Source organism: Panthera onca, chromosome B2 (genome assembly GCF_046562875.1).
Source record: "Panthera onca isolate mPanOnc1 chromosome B2, mPanOnc1 haplotype 2, whole genome shotgun sequence".
NCBI classification, from domain to species: domain Eukaryota; kingdom Metazoa; phylum Chordata; class Mammalia; order Carnivora; family Felidae; genus Panthera; species Panthera onca.
In genome coordinates this window covers 23,229,813-23,257,051 of record NC_138343.1, presented here as the reverse complement: position 1 = coordinate 23,257,051, position 27,239 = coordinate 23,229,813, and the positions used below count along the sequence as shown (strand labels likewise).

The 27,239-nt window shown below is 40.3% G+C and overlaps 1 protein-coding gene and 2 pseudogenes across 4 annotated transcripts in view; 2 read left to right on the top strand and 1 right to left on the bottom strand.

The window, feature by feature from the left end:
• Positions 1-27,239, bottom strand: part of LYRM4 (LYR motif containing 4) — a 170,909-nt gene that overhangs the window by 112,197 nt on the left and 31,473 nt on the right. For 3 of the 4 annotated variants that reach the window (XR_009604837.3, XM_060614897.3, XM_060614899.2), the window contains exon 2: positions 14,180-14,300. Coding sequence is in view for 3 of the 4 variants with exons in the window: in XM_060614897.3 (XP_060470880.3) it covers positions 14,180-14,300 (121 nt within the window). In the remaining variant the exon portion in view is untranslated. Of the gene's footprint in view, positions 1-14,179; positions 14,301-16,102; positions 16,260-27,239 lie in introns of all 4 variants that reach the window. The other variant, XM_060614898.3, reaches the window with a different exon arrangement.
• Positions 5,200-5,951, top strand: LOC132666522 (E3 SUMO-protein ligase PIAS2 pseudogene; annotated as a pseudogene).
• Positions 6,137-7,026, top strand: LOC144612730 (E3 SUMO-protein ligase PIAS2 pseudogene; annotated as a pseudogene).

Below are 27,239 nucleotides of genomic sequence, written 5' to 3'. Positions count from 1 at the left end.
CCAATTGCTCTGTGTAGGCAATTCTGGAATGTACTCACTTATTAGTGAGATGCAATAATCTGCTGAAAGAAACCCCAAGTCCAATCTCGACAAGGCAGTTAAACTTAGGATTCATAGACAAATTCTTATGCTGCTAGAGATCTTGGAAACCAATGTACCCAATTCCTTACTTTTTTACAGATGAGGCCTAAAGGGTCATGGACTTCCTGGTGATGCAACTGCTAATTTCTGAGACTGAGGAGAATCTTTGTGGCCTCTGGTTGGTGCTATTTTCACTGCATTAAGAAGTCGAGATGGGTGGGGAGAAGTATTTCTTAGGCTGTATGAAGGGGAAATGTTCGAGGAAAAGAAAAAGATTTAAAATACTGATTTAATTGTGCACTATCATTACTGAATAAAACTAAGATTATTACAGTGCCACATCTTAGAGAATAGAGTCTTTTGATTATTTACTACAGACCAATTCATGATATGACAGCCTTAATTACCAGACTGGGGAAGAGAGAAAATTTCTGACGTGTTTGGCTTTGGTATTTTATTATTTAAAAAAAAAAATTTTTTTTTTAACGTTTATTTATTTTTGAGACAGAGAGAGACAGAGCATGAACAGGGGAGGGGCAGAGAGAGAGGGAGACACAGAATCTGAAACAGGCTCCAGGCTCTGAGCTGTCAGCACAGAGCCCGACGCGGGGCTCGAACTCATGGACCGTGAGATCGTGACCTGAGCCGAAGTCGGACGCTTAACCGACTGAGCCACCCAGGTGCCCCGGCTTTGGTATTTTAAAAGCAAAGCAAGTACAAAACTAACATTAACTTCAGAATGGTATTCCTTTGCCTTTAGTAGAAAAATTGAATGATGGTAATATTTTAAGAGAAATTAAATAACATGACCAAGGCCAGAGGGCTAGTGAGTAAGTGTTAGGATTTCAGTTTAGGTGTATGTTACTCAAAACCTCTTCTCTTGGCTACCATTCCTATTACATCTCTGCATAAAACAACAATAGTTTTTAACACTGAGAGATGTATAATGAGGAGGTATCTTTCCAACAGCACCAATGAATCTAGCCTTCATGTATATATACCAGTGAAACACATCAAATTTATAAAAATCCAACTGCAGATATCAAGTGCTCAGAAAGGAGTGCATTTTCTTATCCATACGCTGGGCGTGGGAGCACACTGGCTTCCCGCCACCAGAGAGGATGTGGTATAGAAACACAAACATAAATGGGGTAAATCCCTTGGACCCCCCCTTCCTAGAAGGTGTGAAACTGTTCCTTAGTCATCTTGGGACAAGATCTTCTGCATAAGCATGGCTGAAATTAACTGATTACTTGAAAGGACAACCCCAGCAGCGAGGCATCAAAAGGTTTCCAGTGAAGGGCACTCGAGTGTTACTGCTTGTCAGGAAAAGCACATTTGGAGCTGCAACCTTCAGATCTACGGGGAAATTCTGAGCAAACACTTCTTAAATAAGGTGGCTGAACTTTAACATTTTCAGACTGTGGTTTCTGTATTTTTTTTTTTTTTCTTTTGAAGGCAGAGAGAGAGAGAGAGAGAGAGAGAGTTTTTTGAGAAATGATAAAGGAGATCAGCTCAGAGGGATAAACTATTCATGAGTCTACAGAAGAGAGACTGTTACCTTCTAATACAAATTCTAAATGAGCAATTAGAAAAGGAAACCTACATCTCGCCTTGTTTTCCCATCTCCCATGTCTTATTTGCTTCTGTAAAGATCAGACCACCCACAGTTTGATCTCTCTTCTAAGAACTGGCCAAAAAAGTGAGAAGACATGTGGGCCCACCATTCTCCTAATTGTGTGTTCTCGGGGAGTTATTCAAACACACTCAGTCTGAATTTCCTCCTCTAACACATGAGGAAAACAGTATCTTTCTCACAAGGCCTCTGTGAGAAACTGAAACAACATGTTCTAAGGGCTTAGTACGTAGTATCAGTGCCTAAAGAGGACACAATGAACCACACTGACAACAAGCACACCTCATCACCACCACCACCACCACCACCTTCATCAATATTCATAAATAAAATCATCTTTTTACACATATGGTAAATTAGGCCCATAAACAGCTACCCCAAGGTCCCATAGTAAGCTCCTCTCAGAGCTTAGATTGACAACTTCCACTTCTTGCCTAGAACATCAATGTACTTTCTGCTTCAGAGTTGATGGTATCTACTTCCACTTTAGATACTTTAGCAACAAAAATAGTTCTTTAGGGAATTCAAGAGTGAACAGCTCTTGTAGGCTCAACGGGAGAAGGATAATAAAGGTTCTCAAATGAAACCCGTGCAAAGCTTTCTATAAATAGTGTTACTGCTGCCTTCTTCAGCTCTTCTGCACATGCAAATATGAAAAAGAACAATTGCTGTATATGAAAAAATGCAGAGGTGGGATAGGCTTCTTCTAGAAAGAACATGGAATCTTGTTTTATGCATGTCAGCCTTGGAAGACTCAAGCAAATTTGCTGGGCAATCTCCAACAGAGAGGCATTTCTTCCACAGGAATGCTAACTGTGGGAATACTATCGTCCCAGACTCAAGGATGTACTGGAATTTTCAGAAAATGCAGAGAAATTGGTTTCAATCCTTGTATGAAGAAGTCTTTTTTTTATAGCTGTAGAGGAACTATATATTGAACAGGCTGAAGAAAAATGTCACATGTAGGCCAAGCTATAAAAGTAATCATCCCTTCTCATCTGACAGGGGGTTGGGGAATCTTTCATTCACATTGAAAGAATTCAGATATCCAAAAGATACAGGGTTCACTCAGGGGGCAATTGACTCATTGTATATAAATTCTTGTTGATTTCCTGAGGATTTTTATTGAAGTCCAAGATAGAGTACTTAAATCTCCTTTGCTTCTGACTGTTTATTAGTTTTTAAATATGTAGATAGATCTTTTGATCTAATCTTAGTTGATCTATATAGACACAGGGGAAAGTATTGCTGGGGTACCCTATCAGAGTCCATATATTTCTGTTCTATTAAATGAACAAATAGGTATGATCTGGATTGAACAGAAAAGGTTTGTCTCCCAAGAATCAAACTGAGAAAGAACTTCTACAAGGTTCTGATGGACTTCAAAATTCCATTCCCAACTCTGCCTCCAAAAAGCTCATAAAGTCAATTCATAATTACATGGCATAGAGTGGGTGCTTGATAAATATCTAGGGAAAGAAACTGTGGGCACAGAATTATAAAATATACAGTGTCATTTGATTTATCTCACAGATTGCATTTCATGCAGCTGAGAAGCCACCCAGAGAGCAGGGAAAAATCCAATCAAGAAGAAACTAGTATCAACATTAAGGTGGGGCTTGAGGAAAGGATTTTAATCCTTTTCTTGCCTATCAAGTTATCATATTATTGCTCTTGAATTGCTACTTAATTTTCTTTGAAAGAAAATGTTTTGTTCAGAGATATGCTCTAGTACTGGTGATGTATATTTTATCAGAAAGGAAGGCTAAGAGCAGAGGTGCTAGCGACATTAATAAAATAATTCAATTTTCTGACTTTCCTTGTGGCAGAGAGGTTAGACCAAGAGAAGTTTTTGAAATTTATGATGGTATAAATACATAGCTGGCTTACAACTTTGCTTATCTATAGCCTAAACTCTAGTGAGTTAAGATCTTAGCAAAGATTGGTCAAGGAATGCAAAGCATAGAGTAGTTTACTAAAAAAAATATATCAGTAAGTTTCTGCAAATAAAGAAGGGGACAGATATTTATGTGAAATGTTAGACCATGGAATTTTAGAACTGGAAGTAGCCTTAGAAATCGGACTATAATCTTCTGATTTTACAGATAAGAAACTGAAGGCTCACAGATATAAATCCACTTGTTCAAGCTTCAGACGACTTAAGCCTCCTATGCTTAAATACTAATGTCTGAAGCATTTAATTTTATTTTTCCCAGTTAAGAAAAAAAATGGATGACTAGCTATAATTCTTTTGTTGGGGGCCGGGGGGTGGGGAGATATTTTTTATTGTTTATGGTAAAAAAAAGCACCATAAAATTAACAATCCTGAACTTTATTTATTTACTTATTTATTTAGTAGGCTTCATGTCTAGTACAGAGCCCAATGCAGGGCTTGAGCTCATGACCCTGAGATCAAGACCTGAGCTGAGATCAAGAGTTAGACGCTCAATAGACTGAGCCACTCAGATGCCCCGAGATATCACTTCTAAGTTAAGTTTTAACTACTACATGGGGCACTAAAACGGATGTTGCAGTGACTGGTGGTGAAAGAAGACAGACATCGTTCATGAACTTCTCATTTCATGACATGCATGCTAAAAATGTTATTGGTGGACATTTCTCTAGAACGGTCATGTAAAGACTAAACCATAAAATAGTAAACAAAAGTAAAAAAAAATTTGGTTGCAGAGACTCTCATCTATCACCACCCAAATGCCAATAAACTGGGCAAATTGCTTTTAGTGACTGACAAAGTAATTAGGTGCAAGCTAAGAAACGGTGAAAATGCTTCCTCTCACATAGAAATGCTGGCTACCAGTAAGATCAACCTCTTTCCTACTATTTCTAATGGCTGTATGGAGTCTGTTCTTAACTGCTTACCACTGAGATTTATTCTTTATGTTTTGAGGAGGGGGGCATGTGAGCGGGAGGAAGGGGCAGAGGGAGAGGGACAGAGAGAGGGAAAATCCTAAGCAGGCTCTATGCCCGGTGCAGAGCCCCATTCTGGGATCATGACCTGATCTGAAATCAAGAGTTGGATGCTCAACCAACTAAGCCACCCAGGCGCCCCTATAACTGCAGTTTCATATATTCATTACTTGAACCATTTTATTATAAAAAGGCCTAGTTTGGTGGGGTGTTGCTCCCCTGCTGGTCAGCTGCATCCCTGTTGCCAGCAGGGTCCAGCTTAGGACGGTGCTGGAGGTATCGTGGGTGCTGGTGGGAGGGGTGCTCTGGCGGTAGCACCCACAGTTGGCAGATTTCGAGTTCAGGAGAGGTGTACCATTTCACTTTCCTACCAGCAACGTATGCAGTGATCTAGTTTCTCTGCATCCTCACCTGCCTCTGGTGTTCTCACTGTTTTTCATTTTAGCCAATCTGAATACGGTTCTAGTTTTAGGGGATCTGAACTACACTTGTTATAAGGCTTTCCTGGACAACATAAAATGGACACAAGCATGGTCTCTTGATAATTGTTTCATTTACAGAAGAGTGGCTGTAGTCTTGTGGCTCAGACTAAAATCCAAAAATTATAGAGATGTGGATACCCACTGTCTCTTGAAGCACTTTCTAGTTTATCTATAATCAAGCCATTGGTTTCAATATGGATGACAGCTCATCCTGTATGTAGAACCTGACTTGGCCATAGCTGGAATCCACTGGTTGCCTTCCAACTCTATGATACCACACCCACGATACCTCTCCTGTTGGTTCCGTGCTGCTTCAAAATACTAAGCTCATGTTTGAGATGCAGCCATCTCCCCCAATTCCTCCTGTCCATCCTGATGTGCATTTAAAAAAAAACTGCCCTTTTATGATGTTCCTGATGTTCTCATCAAGCCCATGAGTTTAGCTCAAAGCAGTGTTCAACGATTTCAAGACAAGTTTTTATTTTTGTTCTGACACAAGTTAGAGAGAAATGCATATTCAGGGATTTTTTTTTTTTTTTTTGCCAGATAATAGGAGAGATTACAAAATACAAGTTTAGCTGTACTGCCTACAGCTGTCTGCCTGGTAGAGAGAAGTTGCTTTCAAGAACAAAATCACCTCAATGGTCTATGTATAAAAGTGAATGGGAAGCCATTTCCTTTGCCTGGCTATGCATGACCACCTAAAAATAGGATTGAACACAAATACATCTTTAGTTGGGTTGTCTTCAGCTGTGCCAAATCAGATTTCCATTCTTGGGCATCAGAAATTGGAAAGAATTGGGGCACCTGGTTGGCTCAGTTAAGCAAGTGTCTGACTTCAGCTCAGGTCATGATCTCATGGTTTGTGAGTTCTGAGCTCCACGTCAGGCTCTGTGCTGACAGCTTGGGGCCTGGAACCTGCTTTGGATTCTGTGTCTCCCTCTCTCTCTGACCCTCCCTAAAGATAAATAAATATTAAAAAAAAAAAGATATTGGAAAGAACTACTCCATGTCTGTATATCTTGTATTACAGCTCACATCGACCATGTCATTTTAGAGACTAAAGATGAAAGATACTAGAAACGCTGATCATTTCAGAAAACTAATTAAAGAAAAACTTAACTGCAGCTCCTGATAGTGAAATTCCTTCAGGTATCCTTGAGGTGCCCTTTAAGGAAAATGAGGCCGACAATCCCATGCCACGCAGTGACTGGTACACATCTATAGTGTTTTGATGGTGCCCTTTATCTGCAAATGAATGAGAAGCCCGCTTGGATTTGTCCTGTGTGTGACAAAAAAGCTGCCCATGAAAGTCTAATTTTAGATGGGCTTTTTATGGGAATTCTCAATGACTGTTCTGATGTGGATGAGATCGGATTCCAAGAAGATGGTTCTTGGTGTCCAATGAGACAGAAGAAAAGAAGATGAAAGTATCCAGCAAGCATGTATAAAAATAAAAATTCCAAGTGTCTTCATAAGCCTTGTTCAGTGACTGTAGTCAGTGAGGTAAGCAGGAAGAAGGGGGATGTTACTGACCTAACACTAGAAAGCTTTCCCCAGGAAGAGGAAGCCCCTCTTGCCAACACAAAAGGCATCCTGATGTCAGAAGCGCAAAGCAGCCCCAGCAAAGGGGTTCTCATGTCCCAGCCATCTTTTGTACGGGTGCCTAGTGTGACATTGGTTGACGCTGCTGTTATTTCGCCTTCACTAACAGACTGCTCAGTGCTATTCCACCATGTGCCAATATAAAGCATCTCATCAGATCTGCCAGGTCTGGATTTTTCTCCTCTTATTCCACTTGATCCCTAGTATTGTCCTCTTATCTTTTTGGAGAGTCTCACCTCACCTTTAACAGCAAGAGCACATCTGTCACCACCACCAGCCCACATGAAAGCAATATTCATGTTAGTTCAACCAGCAGCTGACTGACACAGGGGTCATCACCAGCAGTGGAAGGAACATTCCTGATAGCATCTCCTCACTGGACTAAAGGAAGACTCAGCCGATTCCAGGAGCCATTCATTGAAACTGCTCTTTCTTGGGTGGAAGGTTCTGTGGGAATGTGGGAAGCTTTTTTTTTTTTTAAACAATTAACTTCGATATTTACTGAAAACGTCAAATGGATTCTTTTGCTTTTGGAGAGATGAACACAGATGAATGAAGGATTTTTTCTTATTCATGCTGTACTCTAAGCATCAAATACATTCAGCCATAACTGCATCTTCTTGAGAAATGGATTTCAATTTCATAAGTTACTGGATGGATTCTATGAATCAGTTTAAAACTTTTTTGTTGTAAAAACAGCAATGAAGTTATATAAATATTCAGGTAAAGACTTTTTTCTAAAGAAAAAAAGACATAATCAATGTTTCTAAACTGAAAGCAACTCTGTTTAACTGGATGTGAAGGAAAAATATATGTAAAAAAGTTGTTTGTCAAAAACCAAACCAAAGCAAACCAAGCCCCTCCTGCAAAGCCGTCACTGGCTTAAGAATGACTAATGTGGTATAAAATTGTTATCACTGGGGCGTTTGGGTGGCTCAGTTGGATGAACATAGAACTCGATTTTAGCTCAGGTCATGATCTTGGGGTCATGGGATTGAGCCCTGCACCGGGAGAGGGAGAGCTCCACACTCAGCATGGATTTTTTCTATCTCTCTCTTTCTCTCCCTCCGCCCCTCTCTCCTGCTTAAGCTCTCTCTAAAATGAAAAAAAAAAAAAAAAAAAAAAAAAAAAATCCTTCCTTCAGGAAAGTATTAGAAAAAAAAATTGTTGTCACTGAAAAGCTGCTGGCAAGGCTGGTATGACTCCAGAACCTTGTTGTCACCCAGCACGTAAAATTACCTACCACAGCAACAAATACTTCATTGAAATGCTGAAGTTACACTCGAACCTCCTTTTCTGGGATGCATTCCTTATCAGCGCATGTACAACCATCCCTGGTAGGGGAAGCAAACATTTGGATGTAAATTTAGTGCTAAATCTGCTAGCCTAGTTAAGGTGGTGGTTGGGAACCTCTCAACAGGGAATAGTTGTTCCTTTCCTAGAGATTGTGGTTTTACTTGGTTAACTGTGTAAGAAAAGAGTCAATCACAAACGCATGCACACAAACACACACACACACACACACACCCTTTCTGTTATGTAGGTGTGTTGCTACCCAAGAACATAGAGCCTGGTCTTCATGGTATGCATCATGGGATGCACTCTGATGAACAGTGAGAATGTCGCGTAGCTGGAAACAAACCCAAACTCTGCACTTCACCAGGTTTCAAGAAAAAGTTGCTACACATTTAGGCTGTAGCTAAGAATTCCTAAAGTCACAACCTTAATTTGCATATCCAAGGAAATTTTGTCAACATATACAAAGATTGGTCTGGCCTCCTTGCTGTAGTTATAGTTTCCCACCCTCGGCTGTTTCTTCCATGTCTCCTCTCACAGACATGTGGCTATTTAGCTGGGTATATAACAAAGGCGATAACTCTATTTCAGAATGTTTGGAAAATACTTTCACTATGACGACCACAAATCTCTATGAACTACACAGGGGAAGAGGGCCCCTTGGTGGTAGCAATGCTGCGGGTCTGGAGAGGGGTGACCTCAAGTAGCAAAGGTGTAGAGCATGGAAGCAGTGATACAAAATAAGGCTCTGGTTGTTCAAAATCCAAAGGGGCATGACAAACTATAATGAGTGGGAATGATTAACTGAGGGCTAATTCTAATCAGTGCCTTATCAAAAGGAATACCGTCAGAACAGCAAAATGGAAAAAAAGAACCAAGATGACCTTCTTGTTCTTATTTCTGATATGCAACATCTAAGGGGCCTTTTGTAACCTCTGAGGTAGAAAGTCCTTATGTACTTCTTTGCTGTCCAGATTGTGTGAGACCTTTTTGCCCAACCCTACACATATATAGTCCATCTTTTGGGCATCCTTTTTGGCACCATCTGGCACATACACAGAAGGCCTTTCCAACTTTTTGATCCTGTTTGGGAAGCAGACAGGGAAGCTAGGGTTAGTGGGGGCTAGTCCAGAACCTGCTTTCAGCAGAGAGGAAATACTCATACAAGCTGCCAGGATCAATCTGTCTTTATAGGACCATTTTATATGGAAATAATGGGAATTTAAGAAAGGTAAAAGGATGCCTCTACTAGTTATGGGGTATGAGATGATGCTTGTCTCTGGAAAGAGATTGGGGACTGATAGACTAGATTATAATTTTCAGGGGACAGTTGGTCCAAGAATGTCAAAGAAAGAACAAGTGTACGTCAGGTTTCTATTCAGTGGGCCATAATTATGGAGAGGGAGCAAAAGGAGTCTGACTTGGTCATAATGGAGGAAAAACAATCTGCCATGCCACTTCTTGAAATGAGAGTAATCCTCAGGAGTGGTGTGCAGGACTAATGAGAAATACTGATGCCAACTAGCACCCTCCAGGGTTGCCACAATGAGACGGGATCTCTGAGCGTTAAGGATACGAAAGAAGAAAGACCTCTGAGGAGATGCTAAGCTGGGTTGATGTCCTTAAGTATCTGGGGAACAAAACTGGGGAATGACTTAATCTTTATCCTTCAGTTTTTACTGACTTAGGAGTTCATGTCCTTCAACTTCTGAGTCTGCTCTAAGCTCTAAGGCATCCAGCCTGCACCTTGGTTCTCTACCCAAAAAAGCCAGAAGAAAATCTTTGCTCAGAGACTTCTTTAAAACTTCACAATCGTATCATGAGTACAGCTGTATTGTTAGCATCACAGCTGACTGGAGGGAATGAAGAAGCATTGGCAGAAAGCAAGATCCACTGTAAAGACTGACTGGAAAGCAGGAAGAGGTAAACAGTGTTGAGAGAGGAGAGAAGTTGGATGGAGGGTTCCGCTTTGAGCACTGCCTTTAAGGATGTGTGTATGTAGCAGCTGGGAAGGTGGCCAGGGGCTTTCTTATCCATGGAAAAATGATGCTTAGATGGATATGCATCCTGGTGGATGGTCTTTGGGTCCAAGGATGCAAATGGAAGAGGGACCTGATAGAAGCATATTACTGCTCGTATCAGTTATGTCTCATTAGATTGGAGGTTAAGGGCCTCATTAGGTTTCCACCTTCCCTTTATGGTTCATTCTCTTTGAAGGAAGGTTCTGGGTAGCCAGCAAGACACCATGATTTTTGTGGCATAGACCCCTTGGCTGAGATGTGTGATCCCAGGGGCCAAACTCTTCACATATTCCTTTAGTCCACATAGGATTATTTTTTTATTTTATTTTTTTAAAGTTTATTTATTTATTTTGAGAGAGTATACGAACAGGGGAAGGAGAGAGAGAGAGAGAGAGAGAGAGAGAGAGAGAGAGACAAAGACAGACAGAGAGAGAGAGAGAGAGAGAGAGACAGAGAGAGAGAGGATCCCAAGCAGGCTCTGCACTGACAGTGCCGGGCTCGAGCCCATGAACCGTGAAACCATGACCTGAGTTGAAACCAAGAGTTGGATGCTTAACTGACTGAGCCACCCAGGCACCCTCCACAGAGGATTATTAAGAGTTTTACTAGATACTCCCGATAACAATAGTACAATATCAAGTATATACTATGTGCCAGTATGTTCCCAAGGGCTTCACATATATTATTTGATGCTCACCATACCCATGAAGTTGAGCCTGTTCTTATCTGAATTTTACATTAGGCACCAAGAGGTTAAATATGTGGTTCAAGATCACATAGTTAGTAGCCTGAGTCAGGACTTGAACACAGGCAGGCTGGACCCAGAGCCTGTGTTCTTGCAATTAGGCATTGGTGACCATGACAGGGGAGATCCCTACCCTCACAGAAGAGGAGGAAACAGACAAGGCAATAAGGAATGTTATTTTCAGGACTGATAGATGCCATAAGGAAAATGAAAGCAGGATAAGGGACAGAATGACAGAAGGAAGGTTATTTTAGACAGTGTGGTCAGGACAGGCTTCTGTGAGAAGGTGAAATTGGAGTAAAAATCTGAGTGAAAAGGGGAATCGAGCAGTGGGAAGGTCTGGGGAGAGAGTATTCCAGGCAGAAGGTACAAAGCCTCTGCAACGGGAACAAGCCGGGGGTGTTTTGGGGACATCAAGATGGAATCTGAAATAGTGTGAGGGAGACGTAGGCAATGGAGGGCTGTGAGGACTTCTTAAGCACTTCAGATTTTATTGCCATGGTGCTATGAAGCCTCTGGAGGGTTTTGAGCAGGGGTACAACCTGCTCTAATTTTCCTTTTAAAAAAAGATCACTCTGGCAGTGTGTGGAGAATAGATCATTCAGGCGAGGGAAATCAGGGAGGCAAGCTAGACAGCTATTATAGCAGCTGGTGTGAAGAAAATACAGACACTGCTTTATTTTGGGCCTTTAGGCCAAGGTCAACTCATATCAGCTTTCAGCAAGGTAGCTAGAGGAGTCAGTAACATTAACATCTCATAAGCTAACCATGGTAAATTCCTGGATTCAGGAATACTCTTGACAAGACAGGGAAGTGAACAGAAACGTTGTTGACTTATAAATGGCTAATGAGTTCTCTAATGGAATAGGAATGCTTTCATTTGTCAGAACCATTCTGAGCATGAGCAGAGTCTTCAGGGATAACATAATTTTAGGCAGCACAACTCCTCCAAGGTCAAGGAAGGTGCACTTGCCAGGCTGTCCTAGGGAGGGCGCCCTGGCCCCAGCACATGTCCCATGACTGCAGAGTTGGAGTCTGTTTTGAGCATGGATTTACTGGGGATGTGTGATAAGAGCTAGTCTAGTCTTTTTGTTCTTGAAAGGTGGTTTTAGCATTTCAAAACAGGAGAAGACACAGACAATTACATAACAGAAGAAATAGTGGCACAGAGTACTTACAGGCACCTTTTCTAAGCAGTTTCTACTCTGTGCAACTTTACACAGAAAGATGAAGCCAGCCTGTTTGGGAGACGCTTGCCAACTTCCACATAAGAAAGTGCCAAAGAATTGAATCTCTCTGAGTTTATGTGAAATAAGGACTCAGGCTGCTTGCTTTTCCAAGTTCCAGTGCTAAAGGATCCCATAAAATTCAGCCACTGATGTCTAGGAAATGCCATTGTCCTAGAGTTTTCAAAATGACAACTCTTTTACCTGTCACTATCAGAGTGCATGCAAATGTGTAGATCAGTTTCTTTTTCTGACTCCTATTATCTTTTCATGCCCTTCCTTAAAGATCATTTCCTAGGCTTGTCCAGATGTGCCCAAGTTATTCTGTTGCTAGATAACTGTAGAACTCATGAAGGGTTATCAGAATCTGAAAGGTTATTCTAGAAGGGACTGTTTCATCAGATTGCAAGACTTTCAAATGTGACATAAAAAGAAAACTACAGTGCATACTATAGCTTCTTCTTTTTTTTCTTTTTTGAATTCTGTTTAGAGTCAAGCATGAAGAAGGGTTAGGGATGTGTATATGTATGTCATATATTGTGATATGACATGCTGTCAGCCAAGCTGGTATTTCCTGATGATGCTAAACAAGTCCTTTCCAACAGAATAGAGGTTCCTCAAAAAATTAAAAACAGGACTATCCTATAACCCAGCAATTGCACTACTAGGTATTTATCCAAAGGATACAAAAATACTGATTTGAAGGGGCACATGCACCCCAGTGTTTATAGCAACACTACTGACAACAGCTACCATTATGGAAAGAGCCCAAATCTCCATTGACTGATGAATGGATAAAGAAAATGTGGTACACACACACACACACACACACACACACACACACACACACTGGACTATTACTCGGCAATGAAATAGAATGAAATCTTGCCATTTCCAACAATGTGGATGGAACTGGAGGGTATTATGCTAAGCAAAATTAGTCAGAGAAAGACAAATATCATTTCACTCATATGTGGAATTTAAGAAACAAAACAGATGAACATGGGGGAGGGGAAGGAAAAGTAAGATAAAAAGAGAGGGGGAGACAAACCACCAGAGACTCTTAAATACAGAAAACAGAGGGTTGCTGGTGGGGTGCTGAGTGGGGGATGGGCTAAATCGGCAATGGGCATGAAGGAGGGCACTTGTTGGGATGAGCACTGGGTGTTACATGTTAGTGATAGATCACTGAATTCTACTTCTGAAATCATTATTACACTACATGTTAACTAACTTGGATTTAAATAAACAAAACAAAATAAAACAAAACAAGCCCTTTCCATAACACTAGGCAGAACCTAGGGAAATGATAAGGGGTTTCCCTTCCATACTTTATAAACAAATTTACTGCAAGTAAGACAGATGAACAGAAGCAGAAATGGAGCTTATGGTGTGATTATTGTTAAATCAAAGAAAAGTAGTGAAAAGGATGATTTTTTTAGAGAGTGAGAAAACCAACTGATAGCAGGCTGCTTGGCCTTTGGCTCTTTAATTAATTTTGCAGAAAGAGGGACAAATGACACTACCCAGGAGACCATGCTGCTACAGATGCCCCACTCCACCTCATGAGAAGGAGAAAAGCAAGCACAAATCAGCGTGATCCCTGGCACCTCTACACGATGAAGACAAAAACACCTTCCAGGGTCTGTTATGGGCTCACTAGCTAAGCAGCTGTGCTTTACACCATTTGCACCTGCAGATACACCTTCCATGTGGCAACGACTCACCAGGATGGTGTCTTCAAGAAAAGGGCAACATCACCTTGAATTACGATTTTAAAATACAAGGAAAAGCAGAATATATTTATGTTCTTTGACATATGTCAACGCATAAGTGTGTAAATATATCTTACAAAGAGACAAAATTTTTAAAACGTTTCCCATATTTAAAGGATCAACCTTGAGTGAACTATGAGAACGCAGCTTCCCAGAAGGATGCGTCCCCTGGAAATTCTGGAAAGCTGATATTTTCCTTTAGGTTCTTCTTGAGTTCAGTAATGTGATAGGTCATCTTTCTGTGTCTATATGAGTAAAAAGAACAGAGTTTCATGGCCCTGTGGTATAAATCATAAACACCGAAAGCAGTGATGTCCAATTAGGAAGGAGATGTCAAAGCTTACAGCGCTTAATGAAAGACAGGACATCATTGAACCATCTTACCTGTCGACGAATTATCTCAAGGTCTCTTTTGGCTTTATTCACTAAGGTTTGAATTTCTACAGGATCCTTTACATTCTTATTTTCTCTGAAGGCATCTCTTATCCTCCTGACAGCATAAGTTCTAAATGAATTCAGGGGGAAAAAAAAAGAAAAGGTGTCAGCGGTCTGAAGCTATGCTTTCAAATGAAATCAAAAGCTCTTCCTGATGAATTAACTGTCTGTATTCCCCTGTGGATAATCCACTTAGATCTTTGCTCTTGGGACAGACCCATCTATTACTATTCTGGGATGACTAAGCAAACAGATTAGGGAAATAAATCTAGCGCACACAAATCACATATAAATGGCAAACTGCTACGGAACTGCTCCTTAGATTACCGGGTCTTTAGTTATTCATGTCTGCATTCTCTCCGTTAACGTGGATAATTGAAACTTTAATGCACAGAGACAAAGCAAGAATTAAAAGAGGTGAAATGATGCACTACACATTCATGCACCGAGACAGTTATGACCTATGCTTAACTTGGTTGGGTCAGCTTTCTAATCTTGTCCCCCTGTTTTAGCGGTTTGTTCCTTTCATGGAACATAACATATAAGGATCCACATTGGGACCCTACCACAGTTGAGGGTGGAGAGGACACCAAAATGCTTTCCTCCATCTTTAAAGTGCATAGATATGCATATACATGCACACACAAACACCCTCTCCCCTTCAATATAAATTACATGCAGCACAGGACGGCAGTTCAAAAGCACGGCATTCAAATCACACAAGCTTAACGTAAGCCTGTGTTTCCTCATCTGTCAAATGGGCATAGTACCACCTATTTCTCAGGGCTGCTGGGAGGATTCAGCTTAAATAATTTATGTCTGGAATTTGGCACAGAGATGGGTACATAGGAAGACCCAAAAACTGAAAGCTCTTCTTTTTTTTAAAAGTTTATTTATTTACTTATTTATTTAGCGCAGGGGGAGGGACAGAGAGAGAGGGGGAGAGAGAGAGAGAGAGAAAATCCCAAGTGGGCTCCCCAGTGTCACGATGGAGACTGGTGTGGGGGATCGATCCTACGACCTTGGGATCATGACCTGAGCTGAAATGAAGAGTTGGATGGTTAACTGACTGAGCCACCCAGGCACCCTGAAAATTCTTCTTAATACCTTAATGCATTAGTCTTCTGCTCTCCTCACGTCACAAGCTCACTTTCATCCTGCATCCTCAGAGTCATACCAAGGTGTGTGTACAAAAGGCAGAATGGTCTGGATAATCAAGAGTCCTTAACCTGATGTACCCCACATGCAGATAGTAACGGCCTTAACCCACGTCTGTCTCATCTACAACAGCCTGAAGACAAGAGACTAAGGAGAAAGAGTCCAAGTCAGGCACATCAGATACCATTTTCTCTAGCCTTTTAATGGTATCAGATGGCTTTGCTTTTAACTTTAAACACCAGCTGAAGAATCTATGTGAAACTATTAGTAACATCTGCACATAGAGGCAAAGAAATGAGAGAAGGGACATATTTCTTAGTGCTTTGGGAGATGGATATAATTTACTGGGAAAACTTGTTTTAGAGAAGACTAATATGGTTTTAGATCAACTTTTCTAAAATAAAAAGACATTTTAAATTAAGAATGCAAATATCGGGTTTTAAAAACAAAAGTAAAATGAAATCTTGTAACGTTAAGAATCGTAAAGGCAAGGGGCACCTGGATGGCTCAGTTGATTGAGCATCTGACTCTTGATTTTGGCTCAGGTCATGATCCTAGGATCAAGCCCTGCGTTGGGCTTTGAGCTGACAGTGCAGAGCATGCTAGGTATTCTCTCTCTCCCTCTGTCTCTGCCCTTCCTCCCCTCAAAATAAATAAACTTAAAAAAAAAAAAAAGAATTATAAAGGCAAAAAGCAGACAGTTTAGGAACTTACATTTTTAGGAGGTAAGCCACTGGGGAGACTTTCATCTGAGCCCTTTGCAGACCAGCTGGAATATTTGCAGAGGCCCTCCTGGGTGCTCAGGATCCATCATGGGGCAACAATGGAAATGGAATCCCTGAACTAGCAGACACTACGTAATGAAGGGCTCCTTCACTTGCAAAGGCACAGGAAAGGATTTTTACTAATAGACTATGTTAGATATTCTCCTCCTGTGTAGCTGCTAATCTAACAAAATTTTAGATAGTACGGAGGTAAGCTAAAAGCAATTTCTCGCGCACTGTCTTGCACAGCATGATGGTTATTAACACAACACAACATCACTGATCATCCTCACACCCATACACTCTTCAAAACAGTTTCCTTGTTGTGGTGATGGGACCCGAGTGGACACCACAATTTAATTCTAATATTCTGTTCTATATGTAGAACTGGTTTTAGAACAGGAATTTACCCCAGGGAGTCATCCATTGTTTTAATTCTTCACTCAGGATGCTTCATGGGCTTTTTGGAAAAAAATGTAATGGGCAAGAGTAGTCATTACTAAATTCATTTTTCTAAAAGCTAGTGACTAGCCCAGAATAGCTAGCAAAAAAGGAGTATGGCCTGGAATGGAAAGTCTGAAGTTCTTCTTAAGTTTAAAGAAATCAGGAAATAACTTATGGCACTCTACAATTGTATCAATTGGGCTCATGATCTGGTCTTCTACATATTCTGCTGTGCATTCTTGTTGTCTCCCCAAATCCCCAGAGTCCACACTTAATGGAATAAAGTTCTAGAGTTTGAATTAAATGTGTCTAAAGCAATCAAAAGTTGTTCAAAATCTGAATGCACCTTTAACATATACATGGTTCCCTCTTCTTTCCTGTTCTTCCTCTTCCTCCACTGTCTTCCTCTGCCCTAACAGAAGACATTGCACAGGCTTGGAACCATGCAAGTAACATGACTATTACTTCATGAGCAATTTTTCAGTTTTATGAATTATTTCCAATGATCACAACTTTTTGAAGGTGATCACAAATCTGCCTGAATCTTCAAATTTCATAGGAGAGGGCTAACCAACCATCAATTATTTCATTTCTGTCCCTGCCTGGTTTTTATCCTTTGCATTTTTTTTCTACCACTATTAAGGTAAACCATTTATCCTTGAACACGTTCTGGCTATTGGCCTCTCAATCACATCACTGAGCAAGAACATTTCAAAGAAAGATGTGCAGACGCTGCTGTGAAAATGGCAGCCAGCTGCTACACAATCCCTTACCTTAGGATCATCCTAATGGGAGTCAGATGCTGTTTGAAATAAGGCATGAAAAATTAACACATAAAAGGCAACAGAACAGCAAGAGCTATCAACCACGAGAAGGCAGACCACATCCGCGGAAACAGTAAGGCTTTGCTGCTCATATAGTCACCACTCTATCTCTACCCTCCTGAAGCTTGGCAGAGTTCCTTAGGGCTTCTTTGTGAAGGAGATTTCCATTTGGCTTTCCTTTTCTACCCCAGCCTTTGCTCTTTGGTTTCCCAGCAGCCCTTCAAGCTCTCTATCGCAAGGATCAAACTCCTTTGTGAGGGTCTTCCATGCATTGTAATTTCCCAGTCACAAAATAAACAGCCGGCAGTAATGAAAGTTCTGTATGTAGTTCCCAAGGTTTTGGTTTACTTTCTCCCCTTCCAGAACCACTGTCAGCTAAATGCAGGCCATAATAATCATGGCACCTGGAGGCTCACACTGGTTGTAGCATCCAAAATGTGTGATTGGGAAATAAGCTGATAGAATATCCCTCATTTGCACCATCCTTCATAACCCACCCCCGCCAAGCCCCCCATGCTGGTTTCTCTGCTTATCCATCCTGTAAAACCATCAGCTGCTTTTTCCTTCTTTCCCCAACCCCAAGTCAAGTATCCCAGTAACAAAACAACCTGACCCTTCTTGTAGCCTCTCTGGGGCAAACTCCTTCAACTGCTTGGAGGGACATGTCCTCCATCAACTGGCCTTAACTCAAATGTGCCTTGCCTCTGAAGATCTTCCTTTACAGCCATTAGGAGAAAGCTGCTTAAATTTTGCCATGCCTCCAGATTCCATGAGACTGAGAGGAAAGTGCCAGTGTGTTCTTGGATCCTACTGCTGCTTACGGGTCATTGGTTCGCCCCGACACAGTTTTGAGGCCAAGTTACCTAATGTTAACATTAGGTACCTATGTTAAGGTACCTGGTGTTAAGCTACCTAACAGAGGCATGTTGTATGCCTCCATGACACTGTTATCTGCTGACTTCTTGATATCAAGTCTCAAGATTCATCAAGACTTAATATCTAAATGGCACTCAGTGTACACATAGGCCTCCAGTTTTAGGTGACTTACAAAATGATCATAATTTTTAACAAAAATAAAATCGCTTAAAGTCGATGATTTTTATAATGAGATAGATGACAGCGTTTGCAATCTTTTACTGAGTTATCTACATTTGCTTTACTGATGGAAAGTTCCACAGCTGGCTGGTTTCTTGTCTTGCTCTCTAGATCTACTAGTTATTTCTTCTGAGGCTCCTTTGTGAGCTCATCTTATTTGGCTGCCTCTTCTATGTTACATTCTCTAGGGCATGTATTGGACCTCTTTTCTTTTTCTTTTTTAAAATGCTATTTATTTATTTTTAAATGTTTATTTGAGAGACAGAGGGGCAGTGAGGGTGGGGGGAGAGGGGCAGAGGGAGAGGAGGGAGAAAAGGGAGAGAGACAGAATCCCAAGCAGGCTCCATGCTCAGCGCGGAGCCCAATGTGGGTCTCAATCTCATGACCCTGAGATCATGACCTGAGCCAAAATCAAGAGATGCTTAATCAAATGAGCCACACAAGTGGCCCTGGACCTCTTTTATTATGATAAAATCTCCTCCAATAATTGAATGTGTTGCCTAAGGTCTCATGATCACATTCATACCATTGGCTACCAGGTCTTTTGCTCACCCATGCCTCCTTTCTGAGTCCCAAATCCATATAAACCAATTGCCTTTGGATTTGCCATCAAAAGATACCCACTATACCCACTACAGCTTTTTCCACTGAGCACTTTCAATACTGAAGTCACCTCCCTCTTTCTTTCCTGACCCCAGTGGCCAGTATTTCCTTTGTAGGTAGGTGCATCTTTATATAGCTAACTACCTCAGCCAGATATTTGGAGATTCATCCTAAATTCCCTCCTTTTCCTTAATTCCTTATATTCAAGCAAACACACCTTTTACATCTCTTCTGAATCACCTTCCACTTCTCCAAACCCTCAGACCTCATCTTAGTTCAGGCTCTTATCTCTCACACTAATGCAGTAGACTTGGGATAATTATAGCACATGTGTTGATCAATAAAATGGATACTACCACCAACAGAGAGAAAGCTCAAGGGTCATTTGAAGGTCATAAGTACTCAGGGTGGATAACAGGGTGAGGGACAGATCAAAAAGCTTCCTTCTTAGGAGTCCAAGTTCCTACTAGAATATAAGCCCCGCACAATAGGGTGTTTTGTCTTTTTTTGTTTACCACTGGATTTAAAGTGCTTGGCTCAGAAATTGTATTCAATAAATATTTAGAGAATAAATAAACTTCTCAAAACATCATAGGCAACATTACAAAGATCTTATGGGGTGCTAGGTGGCTCAGCTGGTAATGCATCTGGCTTTTGATTTTGGCTCAGGTCATGATCACACAGTTCATGAGTTCAAGCCTCATCTCAGGTTCTTTGATGACAGGGCATAGCCTGCTTGGGATTCTCTCTCTCTCTCTCTCTCTCTCTCTCTCTCTCTGCCCTTCTAAAGGTCTTTGGGAAAAAGACCAATCAATAAGGAAAACATAACAAAGAATAGGAAACTGAAAAGGAAACAGAATGAGAGGGTTTGTAGCATAAAGATGAGAGGCAGTGGTTACAAAATCTGCACTGAGAGTTCACTGAAGAAATTATGTACTGCACACCTATTATGTAAGTGCTCTATGAGGTGCTGGGGCTACAGGGGAGATCAACATGGTTTTGGAGTCAGAGACTATACAGGAAATCTATTAGAATGAGATGAAAGAGGAACTGGAATTCTTGGAAAGTGAACACAGAGGGCTAAGGAGAGTTTTGGGGGGCAATGGAATAGTTCTTATCTTGATTGGGGTGCTGTTTTCATAAGACCATCCATTTGTCAAAACATTGAAATTGTACACTTAAAATAGATGCATTTTATTGTAGGTAAATTATTTCTCACTAGGTTGACTTTAAAGAAAATTGAAAAGATAAATAGTATAGGAGTTATATCACATGTGCCCAATTTTAAGAGAAACAAAAGCAAAAAGATACCACTAACAAAAGACTGCAATATTAGAAGATGATTATATACATGGGTGAAGTAGAAATTAATGCTGTATTATAGAAACCAGGGTGGAGGACAAACTGGAAAATCAAATCTAAAGTAGAAAAATTATGAAAAATGAGAAATACGTATGAAAAAATTAAGCTTTGGAACAGGGCAAAGGTATTAACCTATGAATAATAAGCGTGAACAAACTGAACTGGGTAGATAATTAAAGTTATAATGGAAGAAAATGTGCAAGGAGTGATTATGAAAAATTGAGGAGACTCATTGAGATTTAACAACCAGAGTACAATGCTAAGATGTTTACTTATAAAACCATGAACTCCAAGGTCAGAGAAAAAATAGTTTAAGAAAGGATAAAGAGGGGTGTGGCAGGGCTCAGTTGGTTGAATGTCAGACTCTTGATTTCAGCTCAGGTCATGATCTCATGGTCATGGGATTGAGCCCTGTGTTGGGGTCTGCACTGGGTGTGGAGCCTACTTGGGCTCGCTCTCTCTCTCTCTCTCTCTCTCTCTCTCCCTCTCTCTCTCTCTGCCCCTCTGCTAGCTTGCTGGTGCATGCACATGGTCCCTCTCTCTCAAAAACAAAAGAAGGATAAAGAAAAAACTTTATAGTTTTTATAGTAGTTTTATAGTAGGAGAATGGAACATAGGTAAGTATATCCTCGGATTTCTGTTTTCAAAACCACAAACAAAAAGGCTGTTTCCACAGTCATTTGTTGTTTTGAGGGCCCAAAGGGAGAACAAAATATTATCTGTGATTGATGGCACCAAGTACCATGCACAGGGCACTATGCTAAGTACTAGATATACATGATCTCATGTAATCTTTACAAAGCACGGCTCAGAGAGATTCAGAACGTTTAGGCCACGATGACATGTCCAGTAAGTGGCAGACTTGGGTTCTGAACCCAGTTGACTACAGTCTGTGATTTTCAACTCCAGGCCATGCCTCCTCCAGAGGTCGATAAACTCCACCCAAATTGTGATAAGCACTTGGTATAAGCCAAGGTGTTATTCATTGGAAAAGGCATTAAAAAAATTGTCTCTGGCATCACAAAGCTTAAAAAGATCATCTGATCTCTCAATGCTGCTTCAGGTGGTCCTACAAATAGTTCAAGTGCCAAGCATGTCTTATGAAAAGACAAGGAGCTGAGAACATTATGAGGAAAAGAGCTATTGATACAAGCAGAAAGAATATGTGAAATAACTGAGATTAGTTGTTTTCAAAAGGAGGACAGTGACCAATAAGAAGGGTTGTGGAGAGAGGAGGTGAAGTTACTATTAGAAAACCTACTTTGGAGACCAAAGCTTCTTAGCTTTGGGGCAGCTGTAAACAAAACCTACTATATACTTCCCTGTTAAAAATCCCCTAATGGCATTTCATAATCTTCAGGATAAGGGTCAAACGCAGGGACAGTAGAGCCCTGCTCATCTCTCACATTCCATCGAGCACCATTTCCAGCATGGACCACCAACCCTAGCCTGGCATTTCTCTATACAAGGAGTGTCCTCCTCCAGCCTGATTTCTTGGCTAACTCCTACTCGTCCTTAAAGAGCTAACCCAGTTAGAAACAAATATGACAAAAGATTAATATCCTTAGCACATAAATAGCACATATAAATCGAGTGGAAAGACATTAGGACCACAGTAAAAATATAAGAGGCCAGAAACAATAATTCACAAGAGAGCACAAAGAGTGACTAAATTTAGAGAGATAAATGGACAGAGATACATGAATGTTCCACCTCAGTCATAATCAGAGAAATGCAAATTCAAACAAGGTGGGATTTTCTATCACATCAGCAGTTTTATTTTTTATAAATAAAAAACAAAGGGCCTTTGCATCCTGCTGGTAGGTGTAGGAACTGCACTTCCTCTGGGGGAAAATAGCATAATAATGTGTAAGAATGTTCATAATTGTTTATCCAGGAATTCTTTTGGCAATTCTGCAGAAATAACCTGAAACATGCACAAAGATGCATATTGAACGATGTTCATTATAGAACTATTTATAAGCATTAAAAATAAAAACAACGCTAAACATTCAATAATGGAGAAAGGGGTACATACACTATGAAATTATGCAGCTTTTAAAACTTTTTAAAAATTTTTATTTGAGAGCAGGAGAGAGAGAGAGAGAGAGAGAGAGACAAAGAGAGAGAGAGAGAGAGAGAGAGAATCTTAAGCAGGTTCCATGCTCAGCACAGAGCCTGACATGGGACTCGATCCCACAACCCTGGGATCATGACCTGAGTGGAAATCAAGAGCTGGATGCTCAACCAACTGGGCCACCCAGACACCTCAAAATTATGCAGCTTATAAAACAGCTCAGGTCATAACTCAGGTCACAACTCATGGTTCGTGTATTCAAACCCCATGTTGGGCTCCTCGCTGACAGTAGCAGAGCCTGCTTGGGATTCTCTGTCTCTGTCTCTCTCTCTCTCAGCCCCTCCCCTGCTCACTCTCTATCTCTCTCAAAATAAACATTAAAAAAAAAAACAACAACCCTGAAGTCACAGGTGCAAAAGTCATAGGTATTAAAAACGTCAGAAAAAAGATCAGTTTCCCTCCCAGTTCTCTCTGGATGCAATTCACAGCTGTTTCTTACTAGCCTTGGAGAGATAGTAGATTCACGTTAAAACCTCTGTACTCAACATACTGTGTAACTTAAAAACTTTAGTTAAAACGTATCAGGGAGCATTTCATATCAATATAAACGGAGTTGACTCAAGTCATAAACAGTTGTGTCCTATTCCACTGTATGGATGAATTAGGATTCACTTAGCCAGGTTGTTTGAAATTTTGCTATTACAAACAATGCTGTAATTAATCAATATCCTTGTTTACAGTAGCATCATGTATGTGTGTGTCTGTGGGATCAATTCCAAGAAATGGAATTTGTAGGGTGAAGCATGTGAATTTACAGCTTTGATAAAATATTGTCCAAATTCTGCGTACAGGTTCCAGCAGCAATGTAGAAGTATGACTATTTCCCAACACCTTTGCCAAAACAATGTGTCATTGAAGTTTCTGATCTTTGCTAATCTAACTGGTGAAAACAGTATCTCATTTTATTACATTTTTTTGTTGAGATATAATTAACACATAACATTGTATTGGTTTCAGGTGAAAAACATAATTTGATATCTGTATACACAGTGAAACGATCACCACAGTAAGTCTAATGAACATCTGTCACCATACAAAGTGAACTTAAGGACCTACTCTCTTGGCAACTTTCAAGTGTGGTCTAGAATATTATGGACTGTAGTCAGCATGCTGCACACATTACATCCCCATGACTTCTTTATGACTGGAAGTTTGTGTCTCTTCACCCTCTTCATCCGTTTTGCCTACTTCCCATTTGGCAATCACCATTCTGTTCTCTGTATCTATGATTTTGGTTTTGTTTGTTCATATGTCATTTTAGGTTCCACATGTAAGTGAAATCACACGATATTTGTATAATATTTCCTTTAGCATAATTTCCTCAAGATTTGTCCATGTTATCGCAAATGGTAAGATTTTTTAAAATTAAAAATTTTTTAATGTTTATTTATTTTTGAGAGAGACAGAGCATGAGCAGGGGAGGGGCAGAGAGTGAGGGAGACACAGAATCTGAAGCAGGCTCCAGGCTCTGAGCTGTTAACACAGAGCCTGATGTGGGGATCGAACTCACAAACTGTGAGATCATGACCTGAGCCGAAGTGAGATGCTCAGCTGAATGAGCCACCCAGGTGCCCCGCAAATGGTAAGATTTTATTCTTTTTTACAGCTAATATTCCAGTGTGTGTGTGTGTGTGTGTGTGTGTGTGTGTGTGTGTGTGTACATCTTCTTTATCCACTCATCCACTGATGGACACTTAGGTTGTTTCCATACCCTGGTCATTATAATTCTACAGTGAACATAGGTGGGTACATATCTTTTTGAATTAGCGTCTTCATTTTTTTCAGATATATTCTCAGAAGTAAATTCTCTGGATCATACAGCAGTTTTATTTTTAATTTTTTGAGGGACCTCCATACTGTTTTCCACAGTGGCTGCACCAATTCACATTTCCACCAACAGTGCATGATGGTCCCTCTTTCTCCACATCCTCACCAACACTTGTTATTGTTTTATTTTTGATACTAGCCATTCTAACAGGTGTGAGGAGGTCCTTTATTGTGGTTTTGATTTGCCATTTCCCTGATAATTAGTAATGTTGAGCATCTTTTCATGTGTCTGTTGGCCATCTATATGTCTTCTTTGGAAAATGTCTATTAAGATTCTCTACCTATTTTTGAGGAATGAAACTGTCATAAGTTTAAGGCATTTATATTTCTGTTTATATCCTTTACCTTTTCTTAACTGAATGGTTTTTCTTTTTGATTCATTGGTGACATCTATTGTAAGGAGTTGCAATGTTCTTCTTGGTTTGTCATTTGGCTTTAAGATGTTTGTGTGTTTTTGTCATAGAGATGTTTAATTCTCATGTAGTCAAGTGTATCAATTTTTATGTTATAGCTTCAGGGTTAATTATCATATATTCAAAAAGCCTTCTCTATTGCAAAATCACAAGAAAACACTGATCCATGTATTCTTTTTTTTTTTTAACGTTTACTCATTTTTGAGAGAGCATGAGCGGGGAAGGGACAGAGAGAGGGAGACACAGAATCTGAAACAGGCTCCAGGCTCTGAGGTGTCAGCACAGAGCCCGACGCGGGGCTTGAACCCACAGACTATGAGATCATGACCTGAGATGAAGTCGGACGCTCAACCGACTGAGCCACCCAGGCGCCCCTGATCCATGTATTCTTGAGAACTTTTATGGATTAATTTTTTGTTTCACTCTTTCTGGAATTTATTTTGGTGGAAGGTGTTGAATATGAATCTTAACTTTACACCATTCACTAAGAGTACGTTTTAAAATTTTTTTTCTAAGTTTATTTATCTTGCGAAAGACAGAGACAGCATGAGTAGGGGAGGAGCACAGAGAGAGGGAGAGAGGGAGAGAGGGAGAGAGGGAGAGAGGGAGAGAGGGAGAGAGGGAGAGAGGGAGAGAGGCAGAGAGGGAGAGGGAGAGAGGGAGAGAGGGAGGGAGAGAGGGAGAGAGAGAGAGAGAGAGAGAGAGAGAGAGAGAGAGAGAATCTCAAGCAGGCTCTGCACTGTCAGCACACAGCACAATGAGGGGCTCAAACCCATAACACCATGAGATCATGACCTAAGCCAAAACCGAGGGTCAGATGCTTAAGTGATGGAGCCACTCAGGTGCCCCGAGTATGTTTTTTAAAAGAAGGATGTAACTGTATACTCAGAATGACCTAAATTCTGGAATATGTAGCCATAGAAAATTAGAAGAAAATATAATGGCATATTAACAATAATTGCTTTTGGGTATTGGAGTTTATGCTTTCTAAATTATTACAATCAGAATTATTTCCTCATAAGTTCCTAGTGACAACATAAAATCAGTAATACACTACAATAAAGAAGAATCTGCATTAGAGAAGGCTCAATTTGTGGGAGAAGAGATTGGGTTTTGGATCTCTGGTGAGAAGGTCCAGGCTGGCAATGAACTTGAAAATCCTTGATAAAGAAGAGTGAGGCACAACCATTGGGGGTAGATGTGATTGCTGAGAGGAAAGCAGTAGGATAGGAAGAGAGGCCGGCCCTGGATGGAGCCCTGGAGACACAGTAAATATTTAAGGGCAGGCACAAGGTATCAGAGTAGAGGCAGGAAAGACAGACAGCAAGAAGACATACTTAACAAGTGGAGAGTAAAGAAGACTGTCACAGGTCCTACAAAGGGTAAGACAAAGGCTGAAAAGAGCCCCAATGAAATTAGCAGTTAGGATGTTATTAGCAACTTTAGCAAGAACAACATCAGCATATACTTACTGGACAAAAATTAGTAAATGTATAGAGGAAAAAACCCTAAATTCTTGGAAACACACTCATAAATAATAATTGAGCCTAGAAAAAATTCATGATATAATAAGAATATTTTAAAAATGACAAAGATTATGCATAGAATTTTTGGAATGTAGTTAAAACCGTTCTTAGATGAAAATTAATGGCTTACATAGCCCTATTAGTAATAAAATAAAAGCAGAGTTTAATAAATTAACAATGTTTGTTAACATTTTAGAAAGGAAAAACAGTATCACATGAGAAAATAGAGGAGGAAACAAGGTATTTTTAAAACATGTCAAACAAATTAAAAATGAAAAAAAAATCAGTGGGATTAGTTAACTGATTTTATTCTTTTATGTGATAGCTTCTGGGGTATACATCAGAAAACAAAATTATGAGAAAAAAAAGAGTGAGGAGGATTGGAAGTTTGAGGAGAGGGGTTTAAAAGAATCCTTTCAGAAACTGAGAGCATGCACAGACTCCAGAAGTTGCCAAACAATGTGAAGGGGCCAGCTGAGGCTGGAAATATCCAGAATGCTGGTACCGATTTGCCAAACATGGTGGTTCTTCTCTAGTGTAGTTAGTCCAGGTCTAGTTATGGAAAAGACAGACGTTTGAGGAAATCCATACTTGCAGGTTTGACAGACGAGACTAACAGAAGGGCGAGACAGAGAGCACACAAGAGAAAAACTTTCCACGGATTAAAGGAGGTGGTGCCTGGAATTTCTTCCCCCATGGGATGAACTTCTGAAAATCCCCAGTTCTTAGAACTTAGGCTATCACCCCACTCAGCCCCCTTTGTGGGATTCATCCTAATATAAATGTCCAATAATAAACGAAGAAATTATGGTAAATTAATGGACAATATCTATTAAAATAATAAACATGAAAATTA